General features: G+C 49.6%; 1 protein-coding gene across 4 annotated transcripts in view; it reads right to left on the bottom strand.

The window, feature by feature from the left end:
• SMOC2 (SPARC related modular calcium binding 2) overlaps positions 1-15,976 on the bottom strand; it is a 158,858-nt gene that overhangs the window by 76,747 nt on the left and 66,135 nt on the right. For 2 of the 4 annotated variants that reach the window (XM_045865902.3, XM_064598372.1), the window contains exons 4-6: positions 15,260-15,359; positions 4,251-4,298; positions 1,104-1,187 (exon numbers count right to left, since the gene is read on the bottom strand). In XM_045865902.3, coding sequence (XP_045721858.1) covers positions 1,104-1,187; positions 4,251-4,298; positions 15,260-15,359 — 232 coding nt within the window. The remainder of the gene's footprint in view (positions 1-1,103; positions 1,188-4,250; positions 4,299-15,259; positions 15,360-15,976) is intronic. The other 2 variants (XM_045865903.3, XM_045865904.3) reach the window with 1 other exon arrangement.

Raw genomic sequence — 15,976 nt, 5'->3', positions numbered from 1 at the left:
TCGTTAAGCGTCTGCCTTCGGCTCAGGTCATGATCCCGGGGTCCTGGGATCGATTCCCGCATCGGGCTCCCTGCTCCGCGGGAAGCCTGCTTCTCCCTCTCCCTTTCCCCCTGCTTGTGTTCCCTCTCTCGGTGTGCCTCTCTCTGTCAAATAAATAAATAAAATCTTTAAAAAAAAAAAAGATGGGTATTCATGCAACACAGGAGGTTTTGCTCAGGGAAGATTCACTACAAACTACAACGTGGAAGACACAATTCTGCATAAAGCATTTCAGGAACACATCCTTTTCTGCAATACCACTGAGCAAACCCCTGAGGGTCAGCCGTGTGCGTCAGTCACACTGAGGGCCTGAGAACCTGCGGCAGAGCTGTCCTCTGCAGCTCTCAGCCTGTGACCTCGACCCGTGACGTCAGCGTTCTTGTCTGTGAAGTGGCACCTGAGGACTCCTTGAGCTAATGACACATGTGGCAGACGTGAGCCTTTCCCATTCCCGTTCTCTGCAGAGCACCATGTAACTCTGCCTTCCAATTGCTGATTTATTTATCATGTGCATTCCTTACACTCTGCCTTCAAACCCTCATTCCTTTCAAACTGAGAATCTGTGACCCATTGGCAAATACCGAAGACAACTTATGAAAGGCTAAGAATAGGAAATCCATCCTTGCCATGATTACAAAGTTCAAAAACCCTTTAAAACACATGCACGCATGTGACCCCACACATCTCGTCTCATGCACCGCATTGTGGTGAACACATGATGGGAAAGACATGATATACGAACAGGGAACATGATGTATGTGTTACGCCCTTTTGAAATAAAACACTTTATGTTATCCAAATTATACAATTTCAACTCAAATTTTGATTCAAAAAAAAGACCTTTGGGTTGTGCTATATGAAAGCACCATGGCCACACTCACGAGCCTGCTCCAAAGTCAGAGGAAAGACAGCAGGAGCCCTCATAAAGTTGCAAGCGGCCAAATCCAGTCCACTTTGAGTGGACTCCCAGCAGCGTGACTCGCCCACACTTCCCAGGCCCATGCCTGCCCCGGTGCACACCCACTGTCCTCCCCCAGCCAGAGCCCGTTCTGTCCCGGGCTCACCTTCTTCATCTCCTTGAGGTTGAGTCTCCAGCGCTGGAGCTGTGGCATCATCTGAATTCAGAACGGAAAAGATTTGCAAGGAGACTACAATTATGAGAGTAAGTTCAGTAAGTGTGCATACAGGATGGAAGCTGAGGGCTTGCATACACCCCACACATCAACAAAAACCACCCCCCCAGGTGCACAGGTAAGCGGAGGGCAGGGGCTCCCTGAAACCGCACAGCAGCCTCGGTGAGCTGCCACGTAAAGGGAGTGCAGGCTGGGAACCGGGACCCTGAGGGAAGTGCTGGGCCAGTCCCTGGGAGCTGGAGCAGCTCAGACAGGTGAGGAAGACGCAGAAATAACATAAGCCAGGGAACATAGCATGGGAGGGGGCTCACGTCGGCAGAGTCAGCGAGTTGGGGTGACCAGAGGGACGGGCCGGGGCGGGCTGGCGGAAGCCAGATATCGTTGCTCTGCCCCCTGCCCCATTTTCCCAAGTGCAAGGCAAGGATCAAAGAATCATAACTGACTTGCTGCCCTGTGCACCCCTGCACCATCAGCCCCTCCGTCACCCCTGCAGGAACTGGAGGAAGGAACCCATGGAGGGACCAGAGTCAACGTCTCAGAGCTGGGGACAGGCGTGGGTTAGAATATCACTCTATATCATTTCTTTGGAGGCATAGATCCCAGTGGATAATCTTTATTTAATTTGTAGAAAAACTGACTGTGGGTTCCCTGGTAGGGCATAAAGTTCTAGAGAGTTCTGAGACATAGCAGGAAGACAAGGAGAATGAGCTGCTGGCAGTCGGCTCTGGATGAGCGGGGTCCCTGCCAGGGGTGCAGTCACAAGGCACTTTGTGGGGCTCCCAAGAGCCAGTCTGGTGCTTTTCACTCAAGCTTGCTCATGTGATTTTGTTATATAATAATTTCAGGATTAAAATACAATAAACAGTGGGAGAGATAAGGACCAGCCATAAGGCTTATCTGTGATTCATGACTTTCCCAGATGTCTGAAGAATAAAAATGAAGTTTCTCATAAATTCTTTTTGGGGGAAAACCAAAAAGCCTTTTTTTAAAATCTTTAACACAGAACAATCTTTTGGGGAAAAAAAGTTTCCTTTCTATCAGAACACTGAAAAAAAAAAGTAATGTTGCCTATTTGAGAAACCCAAGTTCTAATACTGATAGTAACTGTAAACCCATTGACCATTTTGTAATCTTCTTCCAGAAACTAAAATTAAACAGGGGACACAGCTATAGTATACTTAACATATTTAGAAGTCCTTTGAAATGACATCAATCAAGCACATTATTAGTGTTGGACATATTTACTGAGGCCTAGGCAGGTCACCACTGTGGGGCCACCAGCCTGTTCCCAAAATCCCTGGATCCGAGCCAACCTAAAAACTCAACCCAGCTCACTCACAGCGGTCGAGGCTCAGGGCACCACGGGGAGGATGACGCTGAGGGAGCTGCCACAGGTCTCCCTCAGCCCCCAACTCCGGCACCAGGGGCCCTCATGTCTCCCGGCCCTGGCCCTACCCCTGCTGTCAGCATGAACCCCCTCCACCACCGTCCACGCTCGGGGCCTGTGTGTAGTTCTGTCCCAATGTAACAAACACACCAGCACCTACTGAACTCCGCCTCAAGAAAATGAAACAAAACTGTGGAGAGCTGTGTGCTTTCTGTTTTCCCTACTAGAGTTTGCAAAGGCCTCGTTTTTATCCATAAGCCAGATGTGTGGCTGAATTTCAGGCATTTTTCTCTGTTGTGTACATGTCTGTAGATGAAGAGCCTTCAGCAAAAGGAATGTATTCCTGTGCCCACATACCGATTCCCTAGGGATTTTTTTTTTTTTTTTAACTTCTACAGCAGGTTCAACAATGTGTTGCAAGGCCCTGCATCAGGAAACCGCGTCTAAAGAAGCGTTTCCTTTTGTCAGCTCTGCCCTTGAGCATCTGACTGATGTTTGTAATCATGAATACTGTCCCTTCCTCCTCTCTAGAAAATACTGACATGCCCACCCTGGGACCTTACAGACCCAAATCCAAGCTGTTCATTTAGCATTCTTTTCCAAATGTAAGCCCTCACTCCGGCCAGCATTCTGACTCTGCCTGCAACTGTCTTTCCCCTAGAAAACGGGCTATCTTCCCCAATTATGAGGCTGCTCTACCCCACATCATACCCGTCCCCACGTCCACACCCTCCATGCCCACCCACCGCCTCCCCTTTCATGAGACTGCTCTGCCCACGCTCCCACCACGCCCCCTCACACACCATCCTCACAGGCTGGTGCTGTCCCAGGTGCCTATCCCCTGTGTTTATCTTCATGACTTAAGGGACCCCACCGTCCTCCGAGGAAGGGACAGTGTTTGCCACAGCCTCAGTGCATGCTTGTGGGAATGGACTTGAGTGAAACTCAGGTCTCCTTGGCTTTATATCACTTTCCTTTATTACTGGGTCATATACTATAACCTGCGTCAGAAAAAATAGAATTACCTAAAATTTTGGTACTAAAAATTTTTTATTTTGTCTTGAAAGCGATTTCTGACTTTAAAGGTTGATATAAGATAAAGGCAGAAAACACATCCCTGAGTCCACAGGACGATGACTGCGGGAAGGGCAAAGAGAAAACGTGGGGCTCGTGGAAGGCCCTGGGGGTGCACCACAGCCTGCGTGAGATGGACCAGGTGCTAGGAGTGGTTCCAGAAGCAGACGGCTAGCTGCTCTACCTGGTTCTTGTTGGCCCCAGTCCCAGAGCAGGTGACGGTCACAGGCGGGAAAGCGTACCCCTCTTTCTCATGAGGAAGCTTTGAAAGGTCTTTCTCAGAGGCCCACAGTGACTGCCATGCTCCACAGTTACATGCAGAACATCATGCTGGAGCCCTCCCCACAGGTACAGACAACAGGAGGCACCTGCCAGCATCAGGGGTCCCGGCACGAGCCACGCCTGAGAGGCCCTTACGTGGGGTGTGGGGGTTACCTGCCCAGCACCTGCAGGTCCCTGGCCATCCAAAGGGACAAATACATGTGTGCTGAATGAATAAGTAATTAACTGTGTCAGCTCTCCCTATCACGTAGTCCACATTCAAATTTTAACTTAAGGCATTGATTGAACTGGCTGTTATATATTATCATCATAGAAATTCATTTTAAGATAGTTACCTGTTTTTCCTGTGCCTTCCCGTTGGGGTACCTTTTCATTTATGGAACCTAAAGGGGGAAAATAAGGAATAAATTATTTTTGGCTCTCAAATGGTCATCAATAGTTGTTACGCAAATATTGGGTTCCACTTTGATTAGTTCACAGTGCTTGTCATTTCCTAGTTGAATTACACGAGCCATCTAGTACCCTGAGGTGACAACGTCATCTGCAGTCACAGGCCCTCAACTAGCAAACCGAAGATGAGTTCCTACTTCTGCTGCTAACTAGTTGGCCTTGTATATGAGGACATACACTCTAATATGCAATATATCATAGTTTCTTCACTTGAAAATTGTCCTAATCCCCTTAACATACATTGCCATATTGAGGCAGCAGAATGAATTAGATTTAAAAAGGGAAACATTTTTAAAATAATAAAAAGTTATGCGACCAAAGATAAATAAAACCCTGGTTTCAGCTGGATTTTGTCCTACGGGAAAGAAAACTGAGGAACTGCGTTTTTGTGGAAGAATGCTGGAAAAACATGAAGGGTGTCGAAATAATTCAGGAGAGCATGTCTAACATTTATGTTAAACTGAGAGGTTTGCATTACAAATGTGAGGTGTGGCTCTCTCTTCCCCATTAGCTCAAAACTGCAACAAGCATTAACTGTTTCCCTCACCATTATTACACCTACTCGAAGGAATAAAAAAAAAAAGAAAATTCTGTTCAGAATGAGTTTGGAGTTTACCTGCTGATTGTGTTCAGAATCGTCCATGCAGGATTCACTTAGAATTACCAGTCTCATGCTGGGGTGCACTCCTTAGCAAAAACATCTCACGACACAGAACGTGAAACCCATTAACTTGTTTTATAATTTTGAATGTGACATTGAAATACAAACCAACATTTATGCCAAAGATATAAACTGCATGACATTTAAGAATGTTTATCCTGTTTCTTGGAATTTAACAGTAATATAATAGGAAATGCAGCAGCAGTTCATCATAGGAAAGGATCTCACAGGACAGAGAAGTTAACACAACCTCGCACAGACCATTCATTCTCTCGAAAAACTGGCGGAAATCACATGAAGGTGACAGGTTCTCACATCTTTTCCCAAAATTAAGTCAGCAGGTTTACTTCAAGGAACAAAATGCACACACAATAAACCGTTCTCCAGCAGTGGGTCCACCGTGGACCTCCCACCCAGCTCGGGAGGAAACGCCCCCATTTCTCCTGCTGTGAGTCTAAGAATCAACTGAGTGACGCGCATTTGGAAGTTTCAGTCCTCCAGTGGACGGGAAGGACGCGGTGTGCCCACTTCCCAGCTGTTCCTTCTGCCTCCAGGCTTCAAAACACAGGATTCTACCTCGGCTAAGAACCCCCTGGCATAGAAAAAGGGCCCCAGTGTGTGGCCTTCTCTTAAAGCTTTTGGGGCCCTACTTTGCTTGCTTTTCCCTTCGAGCCTCTCTCCACAAATCCAGATTTCTTAAAGAGCTTAACTGTCCTTAGTCGTCAGCTTACTGTTATCATGTGTTTCTGCAATGAGTCAAAAAATGTTTTCTACTTTGGACTGGAAATGATAATATTTCAGTAATATTTCTGAATGTGACTATTCAGGTTTTAATATTCTGAGCTAAATGTAAATATCCTACATAGTCGTTTGATGCCCCACACGAGAGAGCCTCTCCACCGAATTAAAGCAGTATTTTGTGATCAGAGGGTTGAGGACCACAAGCTGTGGATTCGCAGGCTGAGGCCGACGCCCCGGGGGCATTCAGACAGTGTCTCCCTGCACCCTTGGGCACGCTTTCTCCCAGAACAACCACCACTGAGCTCTCTCACCAGCCCCTGAAATTCACTTGGTATTTACTCAAACCAGTCCACACAAAAATAATTCCATCTTGTTCTTAATAGTACGAAGTGATTTTAAAGCAGAGTCAAGTGTTCTTGGTAAGCTGCTCCATGATTCAAGTATTTTGCAACAGAATTTAAAGACGATCCAGACGTGCTCTTTATTTCATCTTCCTCTAGACAAAAAGCCTCCCTCAAACCTCACCTCCTTCCCTGCAATGTCCTGTCCCCAGGAACGTAGAAGAAAGCTGAACATCACTCTCCACACAGCAAAACGGCTATGCCAACTAGAATCCATGAACCCCAAACCGGAAAGCAGCTCTTACTCTTTCCTTACAGTTTTCTGAAGGATTTGCTGAAGAATCCCCAAGCATTTGGGACAGGTGAGATTCTAGGATGTAGGTGTGGAAAAGGGCTTCAAAGGGGGGACCTGGGAGACGGTGAACAGCTCTGTAAGCCACAGGCTGGTCGGCTGCACCTTCGAGACCTGACCCCTGCTCATGGACAGAAACACCGCTCCTCAGAGTCATCTCTCAAAGGACACAGTTGAATTCCCTCCATTGGTGAGATCTCAACCCTTTTAGGTGCTATTTTAAGACGTGGCTTTTTTAGCAATGAGGGTATGTGTTACCGGTGAAGGAAACCACAAAAACACAATGTGGGGGGATCAACACCTGCGGTTCCCGGGGAAATCATGTGAGCTGTAGTTCCGAGCACCTGGTTCAAATCCAGCTACACTCAGGCATCTCAACTTGTTGCCAGAACAGCCCCGCCGGAGGGTGCCATGTCTTGCTGAGCCTTGGTGGTCTCGGCAAGCTCCTTCCCCAGCTTTAGAACCAATGAAGGTGTGTGTGGCCCGGGCAGAAGGGAGAGGGTTAGTGACGTCGCCCACTGCAGGCGAGCACAGGTCCAACATGCAGAATGGATGGCTCCTTCCGGGCCCAGTTAAGCCACAGTGATTCATCCCTTTCTGGAAATCTCACATTCAAATGCAGATTTACGACACCACATGGTCTTGCTTCAGAAAAAAAAGAGACACAGAATGGGGGGAAAATAGACAGAGAAAAGGAATAGAAGGAACAGGGGCTCTGTTCCTCCTGCATCTTCTGGACACGCATCTCTTTGCTGGAACTCTGAGTGACCCAGTTGGTGCTGTGCTCTCTGAAAGCACACTCACTGCCCCCTCCAGGCCTTTCCTCCCGCCGCGGGACAAGCCAGCGGGCTTTCCTCAGGCCCTGGCTGGTTGTGTCTGCCCCTCATTCCCTGGTCAGAACAGCCTGCAGTGCCATGAATGATCCCGCAAACACCACAAGGCCTAGCGGTGCAGGGAGAAGGGCAGAACCTGGGCAGAGAACAAATTCACTACATGCCAGGAGGCTCCACCTGCCCCAGCCTCCATTCCCTCATCTGCAAAATGGGCAGTGTCAGGAGTATCTGCTCACTGGTTGAAGGAAACGGCAGAGAAACCAACAGGTAAGAGGCACACAATGAACGTTCACCTGAAACACCTCAGGCGCTCCGTCACCCGTCTGTGGTATATTCCACCTGTGACCTCTGTCCTCACATAGGAGTATTTTACATGCAGAGACGGTGACAGGGTCTGCGCATGACAGACACCAATGCTGTGTCCACTCAGAGTAAGCGGTCAGGCCGGGCACCAGTGAGCCCGGGTGATGGCACCCTCTCTCCGTGACCAGGTTCATTCATTCATTCAACACATGCTCATTGTGTGTGGCCGACAAACAATGCAAGAGATAAAGCACTAAAAAGTTTCATCTACTTTGCAGAGATAAGTGTGAAATGGAAATTACTGAAACAATGTATATATACTACAGTCGTGCACACAGCTATCCATACAGTTCTTACTGTGTGTTGGTCATTGTTCTAAGTACTTCACATCCATTAAGTCATTTACTGCTGACAACAACCCTATAAAGTAGGTACCATCATTATGCCCATTATACAGATGAGGAGATTGAGATCTGGGCAGGTGACTAACTGGCCCCAGGTCACCTAGCCAGCAAGTGACAGAGCCAGGATCTAAGTCTGCACCATTAGCCCTTGGGGGAGCTGAGCAGACAGGCAGGCCCCTGAAGAAGATGGAGGGGAGAACAGGCCCTTGGGAGGGGATAGCAGCGTGAGTCAAGAGCGAGGCCGGCAGGGCGGTGGGGCATGGCATGTCCAAGAGAATACTCCACAAGTGTGCTCTGCAAGCTACTCGTCCCCCTTATTCTGTGCACATCCTCTGTTTACGAGGACATACCTCCCCACATGGGGACTTTCCTATCATCTTGGCCTCCGCAGAATCTAGCGTGGTGCCCATGTATGGAAGACCCTGACTCAGAGTCAGGATGCCCGAGCGTGACCTGTGAAGGCTGACCCAACCTCTGCCAGCTCCAGTGGCCCCTCTGATCTCAGATCTGCTGACCCTCCTAGCAGCAAACAGGCCCAGTGGTGGAGAGTGAGGGCAGAAAGACTGAGCGTGAGATTTCTGTTAAGTGCCTGAGGAATCCTGGCTTTAAAAGATTCACAGAGAGGGGAGCCTGGGTGGCTCAATTAAGCATCTGACTCTTGATTTGGGCTCAAGTCATGTTGCTGGGCATGGAGCCTGCTTGGGATTCTCTCTCTCCCTCTGCCTCTGCCCCTCCCCCCCCCACTCTCGTGTGCGTGTGCGTGTGTGCGATTGCATGTGCATCCACCGTCTGGAAATTTTATCAGAAATTTTACATACCCTGTGTTGGCTATACCAAATTCTTATTTTATCTCATTAGGGATGTAAAATGAATTTCCTCAGGACTTCAAAAATTGTCGCAGTCGTCCCTGATGATTTGTATTTTTCTCGAGAGCAAATCTCGGCAGCCACAGTAACCCATGCTGGTTCTCACCCCCACGGCCCACAGGCTCCGTCCTCGTGCACCTTCTACTCTTGCTTAAAGCTGTCTGTTTTTATTCCGTTGCCAGTATGCACTGAAATATTTTACTTTACTATCACTTTTCAGGAAGAGAATTGTTAAGCCTAAATGAAAGCCAATTTGAGGGAAAAAAGGGCTCCTTCTGATTGGTAACCCTGCAGTTCACACAAAGCAACTCTGAATTTGCATTTCAATAATTTGTACAAAGAAATGCTCCAGAGACTTGAGAAGCCAGGTGTGGCTGTGTTGTTGATTTCAATACTTGGAAATGCAGTTGTTCTGGGTGTTTCTTTCAAATTCCTCAGCTGCACAGGTTCCTGCACTTAGCGCCAGGGAAATTCATTAGTGAAAAATGAAAAAAATAGTTAGCTTCTCTCTATCAAGTGAACATTTTCAGAAATGATTAGGATATTCATACAAACGTGAAGTGCCCCCATTTCCGGGAGAGGCCAGAACTGCAGGCATCACGGGCAAATTCGAGGATCACAGTTAAACTCACGTAGACGATGTACTGCGAGGAGATCTGATCTAACCCCAAGTCCTCCGTCATTCATGCTGGACCTTCCCAAACCCAACCGAGAAGTTGCTCAGATAAGCAATCAGCCCCAGGAAAGGACCACTAACCTGCTCATTCCTGTCCACAGAAATGCAACGCCTCCAGTAATGGACACCGAAGGAGAGAGAACACTTGACGTTATAAAACTTGCCAGGGAACGAGCAGGGCGGGAGAGCTGGCTTTCTGTCCCGCACCACGAGAAGGCACCGGAACGCGGGGAGTGGGGCTGTCAGGTTGAGCAGGATCTCCGTCCTGCTTGGGACAACTCTCCCCATAACCGTCCCTGGTTTAAGAAGGGGGTGGGGGGGCAGCTCTCAGGCGGGCCTCAGTCATGGACGCGGGACTTCTCCCCTCCTCTGCTCTGTATCCCCACGTCTGTAGCTGACTTCAAACACATACCTCAAGCTAAGCTACATACGAAGATTCTGGGGATATTGTAATACGAAGAATTCTTGCATGTAGGTTCAGCTTACAGTGTCTCAAACTGCTTTGTACTCATGCCAAGAATAAGCTCTTGGCCACGGTGCATAGTTACAGAAAGGAGATGAGATTAAAAACCCTAAAGCTATTTCCAAATAATAGCGAATAGGCGAGCTACAAAAATCCTCCCTTGGAGAAAAGTCCTTTGTTTCTGAGTTCTACTCCACCCCCAGCAATGTTAGTCTTCAAATCTTTAGAAGGAAGAAGAAAAGAAAAAGAAAAAAATCCTTACAGAATAAACATAAATCAGTGGTGCATAGACGGAGGCATGTTGACCTGGCCCCTTACCAGCACCGGGGATGGGGAAATGCTCGGTGGGCTCCCTATCATTTCCTTCATCCCCTGAGCCATCTCCCATGCAAGAGAAGACCCTGAGCAGAAAGCCATCTGCAGACCCAGGGGTATAAATCAACAGGGATTGGTGAGCATATAAATCTCCAAGCCATGAGCAAGAAACACCTGCTTTGAGGCAGGGCAAAGCCTGGAGTGCCTTTGGAGGCAGGTCAAAGAGCAGCTTCTTGGTACTAAATACTTCTCAAGGCAATGTGCTGTTTGCCATGGACATAAGCGCCCTCCCCCAGAAGGGAGAAAGCTCCTACCATCCTCCACGCTCACCTTCCGTGCTTGCCTCAGGAGCAAGCTCAGCAAGGAGGGAAGCAAGGAGCCACACTCTCAAGAATAAATGTGGGAACAAGATAGTTCTGCCCCATTGTTATGCCAGGCCAACGTGTCCCTCTTTTTCAGAACTGTCCTCACCTGTTCACATCCTCAGGCAGCAAGCCAACCTCTCCCAGCCCATGACATGTATGTCTGCAGGGCCCTCAACAGACCAAGGGCACCTTGCCTGGCAGATGCTCAATAGATTAATCAGGAAGGAAAGACGAGTGGATTCCTTGGGAGGAAGGTAACGTTGGATGCTCTCCGTGAGTTTCAAGGTGAACGGGCCACATACACTATGATTTACTAAAGCAGAATCTCATGACTCGTTAAGGGATCACCATGTTAGGCCATTCAGTCATTGGAAAGTGTGTGTCAACAGGGGTCTCGGGAGGGCAGGATCTGCCACCCCCAAACTTGCCCCTCCACGGAAGCCTCTGCCTTTCCCTGCCTGAGCGCCACTCATTCCGTGGCCATGGCTGGAAAGACAAGGCTGATGACTCACTAGCTGTGAAAATCTGAGCAGAGCACTCAGCCCAAGGGACAGTCCTTGATTCGTGTGGATTAAAGCCAGTGATGGGTTTTCAGAAGCATCGAGGAGCTGATGTGCTGGGTGGGGAACAGCACGTAGCTTCCTGTCCTCTAAGTACCTTGCCGGAGCCGGACAAAACCTCCATGTGCTCGTGGATCTCACACCTGGAGCTATACATATTCTAAGGAGTTCACAGCCCATGAATTTACACTATTGGATTTGGCAGAAAATGTGGGCTATGGAGACAAAAAAAGTTTTAAGTCCTAGCTCTGTAGCTTACGAGCACGGAGGCCTTGGGCAGAGTCCCCCACCTGTAAACTGGAAAGTAATAGCACTTCCTATCCGAGCTGCTGTGACTCCCGACGCCTGGCGGGTCCCCTCGCGCGCGGGCAGAGTGGTGACACTGACAGGGGACAGCAAGCCACCACCCCCTCTCCTCCAGAACATGGAGGACAGCAGACGGGAATGCCGGTCGCCCCCAAATCCTCACCTAGGTCTCTTCCACCCCATCCCTCCCATGCAGCCACGGTGCATCCTTTCTTCCCCACCCCTTTCCCTCCATCCATCCCCTCAGGTTGATGCATAACTTTGAGAAGGATTCAAATCAGTGTGCTACTTTCTCCAGGGACATCTGCATTTTTAACTCTTCAAATCTCTTTACATCTGTGGACTTCTGCACTCCTACCCATACACGTGCACGCACAGCCTGATAAACTATTGTCAAAGATCCAGAGAAGAAGCTTCCAGGGCAGGAGTCGCCACGCCCCACCCCCTCTCCAGTCAAAAGCCTCCCTTCCCACCTGCAACCGCTGACCTGATCCTACCATAACCCCTTCCTCACTGTCTTTGTGGCTCTCTACCCAAAGATGTTTCTCTAAGTGCTGGAGTTGAGCTTTGTCTGGTTTTGAATTTTAAATGGACTCGTGTGTTGTGTTCTGTGCCGTGGTGCTTCTGCTCAGGACCCCGCCGGAGCCGTGCGTCCTCACAAACCGAGCAAACCACGTGGTCCATGCATTCGGGTACCGTGGGCATCCAGCCGTTCCCCAGATCCGGTTGTCATCACAAACGTGGCTCTGGACGTTCCGTGCGTGTCTCCTGCTGCAAACATGAGTGCATGTCTCCGGAGCCACGGCGCATCCCGTCACCCACGCGTGGGGGGCAAGCAGATTCTGCACCCGTGGCGCCCCCAGCGGGGGAGGGTCTGTGCATCCGTGTCCTCACCAGCACACCACACATCACTTTTTCGTTGCTGCCAGTCAGGGTGGGGAGTGTGCGGAGGGGAATCTCACTGCAAAGTTCATTTGCATTTCCCTGGTACTAATGAGCCTACACACTTTCTCCTGTGTTCACGGGTCGTTAGGGTTTCCTCCTTTATAAAACTCTGTCTGTTCAGGAGTTTTGACCATTTTTCTGCTAGAGTGTCTCATCTAATTCTCCTTATCAATTTAGTAGGAATTTGGATATTTTGTATTAATGGCTTAAGAATACATAATTATGGAATAAAGGAATACTCCCCCTTTTGAAGGGCCTTCTGGGAGAAGTGAGAAGGTGGAGTGTTTGGGGGCAGGAGATCGGACACCTCGCTAACTCCTGGATGTCTGCTTTCCTCCCCACGGCTTGCCTCACCGTGTGTTTGCACATGTTCATTAATAAACACACACGTGCATGTTCTAAGCGATAGCTATTGTTTATAGCCACATTTTAAATCTCTTGTCACATTTTTATAGCGTGTATTTATAGGGTAAGCTTGGTGTGAACTCCAGGGCAAAAGATAACTGTTGAACCCTGAGGCTTACCTGATTTTAATAAAACGGATGAAAACCACTCCCATCGTTTACAGCGAGTGGGTAATGTGCACTAGGCATAGGACGCACCCGCTCATGTACCAGTGAAGAGACGAGGATGTACCTAGAGAACAAGCGCCTGGCTGTTTGCAGATGAAAAATGTGGTCATCCGTGGTGATGTCAGCATCACGATCCCATGCAGAGTCATGCCCTATCGCCCTGCTTGGCTGCGTTATTTGTGAGGCTCTGTCAACATCTGGGAAGAAGTTAAAGTACATTATGCAAAAGTTTGGCATAAAGTGTTCTTGCGTGTTTGTGTGTGTGTGAGAGAGAGGCTGTGTGGGGGTGTGTGTGTGACTGAGCACTATGAGTTTGTGTGTGCATCGTGCACGCGTGTGTAAGCGTACTCGTCCCGGAACTCTCCCCGGCCTCAGACATTCTCAACAATTCCCCAAAGTCTGCAGAGTTTCTGAGCACAGGCACCTGCTCTCCCACACCCACATTCCTGCAGAATAAAAGCATGATGCAGCGGGGGGGTGGTAGACCTTTTCCACGGTGCGCTGGAAGTTACAGAGCGTGTCTAGTATGAGCAGCTGTGAGGTGACCCAGCCCCGAACTGCCGCCCAGGACTGAAAAGAGACGCTCACTTGCAGACGGCGAGTCTGAGAGCAGAGCCCCCAGCCTTCACCGCAAGTCTGACCTGACCCACTGAGCCTTGCCCACAGTCCCCACGCAAGAAATACCAGACTTAATTTTAAGCACACTGTTTTCCATAATCCACCATGTGGGACCAAAAAGTCCACACGGACTGCAGCATTTCTATATAGTCAAATTATAATTTCTATAATTATAATTTCTGGTACCTGGTTGAAAAAATAATGTGTAATTGGACAGTACAGTGGTTTGATTCCAAAAACAAAGTACTATTTGGAGAATGTAGGAAATGCAGCCAATTTTGTACATGGCTTTCCAATAAAGATCTTTCAGACACAACTTAATTTTCTAACAGTATTGCTAAAATCACAGAAACGGGCATCCCCCCGGCTTTCTCCTTTGTAAAATAAGGCTGGGTGCCTAGTGGTGCCGCATGCCCAAAATAAAATGCATATATGACAATATCTCCCAGAATGAGGGACACACAGAGAGGGCGTGTGTTCATTTTCCTCTTTCTTTCATTTACTCAATGAGTTCATAAAAGAATTATTAGGTGCAAATGTTAGCTCACTAAAAATATTTGTCAGCAATTTTTAGCTCTTGAATTACCAAAGTTTTTTTTAAAATAAATATGTTCAAAAAAAATAAAATAAATATGTTTTAATTTCACATGATGCACACCCCGTGGCTTTTAAGTGATGACCAGTCACTGGAAATATTAGGTTTCATGTTACTGTTAATTACAGATGTCATCATGCTGAAGTGAGTTCTGGCCTGTGCCTTGGCTCCTGGTGTAAACGTCTGAATCATGAACAGAATTCCTAATTGTAAGATGTCTGACCTTTAAAAACAATTAAGTCTAAAAGTAAATCCTAAATGCAAATGTTTCAACATTTTACATGAAAAATCAGGAACATGCTCTGTGCTCTGTTATCACTGTGGCTGTTTCGACAGTTTAACTCAAGTCTAGTCTAGGAACCTTGATGCAAAGATCAGGAATCCCTCCGGAGACAGCCTGATAATCCCCCCACCCCGGCCAATTAATCACAACTCAAGCTGTGAAACATTCTCCAGGAAAGATGGCCAGTGTCATTTGTATCATTTTTGGTAAAATATTAAAGGAAAGCCGACCATTTCATAGGTTATAGTCCTGGCAGTATTAATGCCTTGGTGCATCAGGCCCTCTTATGAGTAGGAACACAAATAAACCATCTGGAAATGGACTCACAGAGAATGGTCCTCTTTTTCTTTGCAAACATACACATATAAAACCACAACTTTTTTCTTTGTCTTTTTTTTTTTTTGCCAAAGGAAACATGCGGTCGTCTCCCCTGCTGACTACAGTCCTTGTGGTCATTCCTAAAAAACTCAGAGCGGGAATCAAAGAGCCTATGAGCGCTCAGGCCAGATCCTCCGCTGGTAACACCGGCTTAGGAACAGTGTCCCCCGGGCCTGGGGCTTTGTCCCAGGCAGAACCCGCTTCCCGGGGCTCGCCGCGACCGCCCGCACCGGATTTCTCGAAGGGCGCGCAGACGCGGGCGGGTGACCGGCCAGACGGGCCGGCCCGGTGGGGGCTCGGCCGCGGCGCGGACCTACCCGGGCACCGCGGCGTCTTGCGGGCCACGGCCGTGCCGCTCACGGGCCTCCCGTTGGGCGTGACGCACCAGCAGTATCCGGTGTAGCTGTGACACTGCACCTGCGGGCGGCGGGGCGGGGACGGGGGGGGCGGTCAGCGCCGCCCCGACGCGCTGCCCCCCGCGCGCCCGCACCTCCGCGAGGACCCCCGGCCTGAGCCCGGGCCGCAGCGAGCGCGCCCCGCGACCGCCGCCCGAGTGCGGCTGCGGGCCAGGGCGCGGGCTGCCCGGCTGTGCGGGACGCCCGCCCTCCGAGCGCAGCCGCGCATCCTGCGGCCGCCGGACAGCTGGGCCCCAGGGCGTCCGGGGCACGCTCGGCCGCCCCCCGCTGCGCCGCGGCAGCCGGGAGGAGGGGGACGGCATCCCTCCCCACCCCGTCCCTGGCGTCCCTCCCACCCCCCGGGTCTCTCAGGCATCCCTCTGCCCCAGGGTGTCCCTGGCATCCCTCCTACCCCCCGGGGTCTCTCAGGCATCCCTCTGCCCCCAGGGTGTCCCCAGCATCCCTCCCACCCCCCGGGTCTCTCAGGCATCCCTCTGCCCCCAGGGTGTCCCCAGCATCCCTCCCACCCCCTGGGGGTCACTCAGGCATCCCTCTGTCCCCAGGGTGTCCCCAGCATCCCTCCCACCCCCTGGGGGTCACTCAGGCATCCCTCTGCCCCAGGGTGTCCCTGGCATCCCT

Source organism: Mirounga angustirostris, unplaced genomic scaffold (assembly GCF_029215605.1).
Source record: "Mirounga angustirostris isolate CCGP_5_RB_7025 unplaced genomic scaffold, mMirAng1.0.hap1 SCAF_8, whole genome shotgun sequence".
Taxonomy (NCBI): Eukaryota; Metazoa; Chordata; class Mammalia; order Carnivora; family Phocidae; genus Mirounga; species Mirounga angustirostris.
Note: the sequence above shows the minus strand (reverse complement) of the source record. Positions and strands in the feature narration are given on the sequence as shown.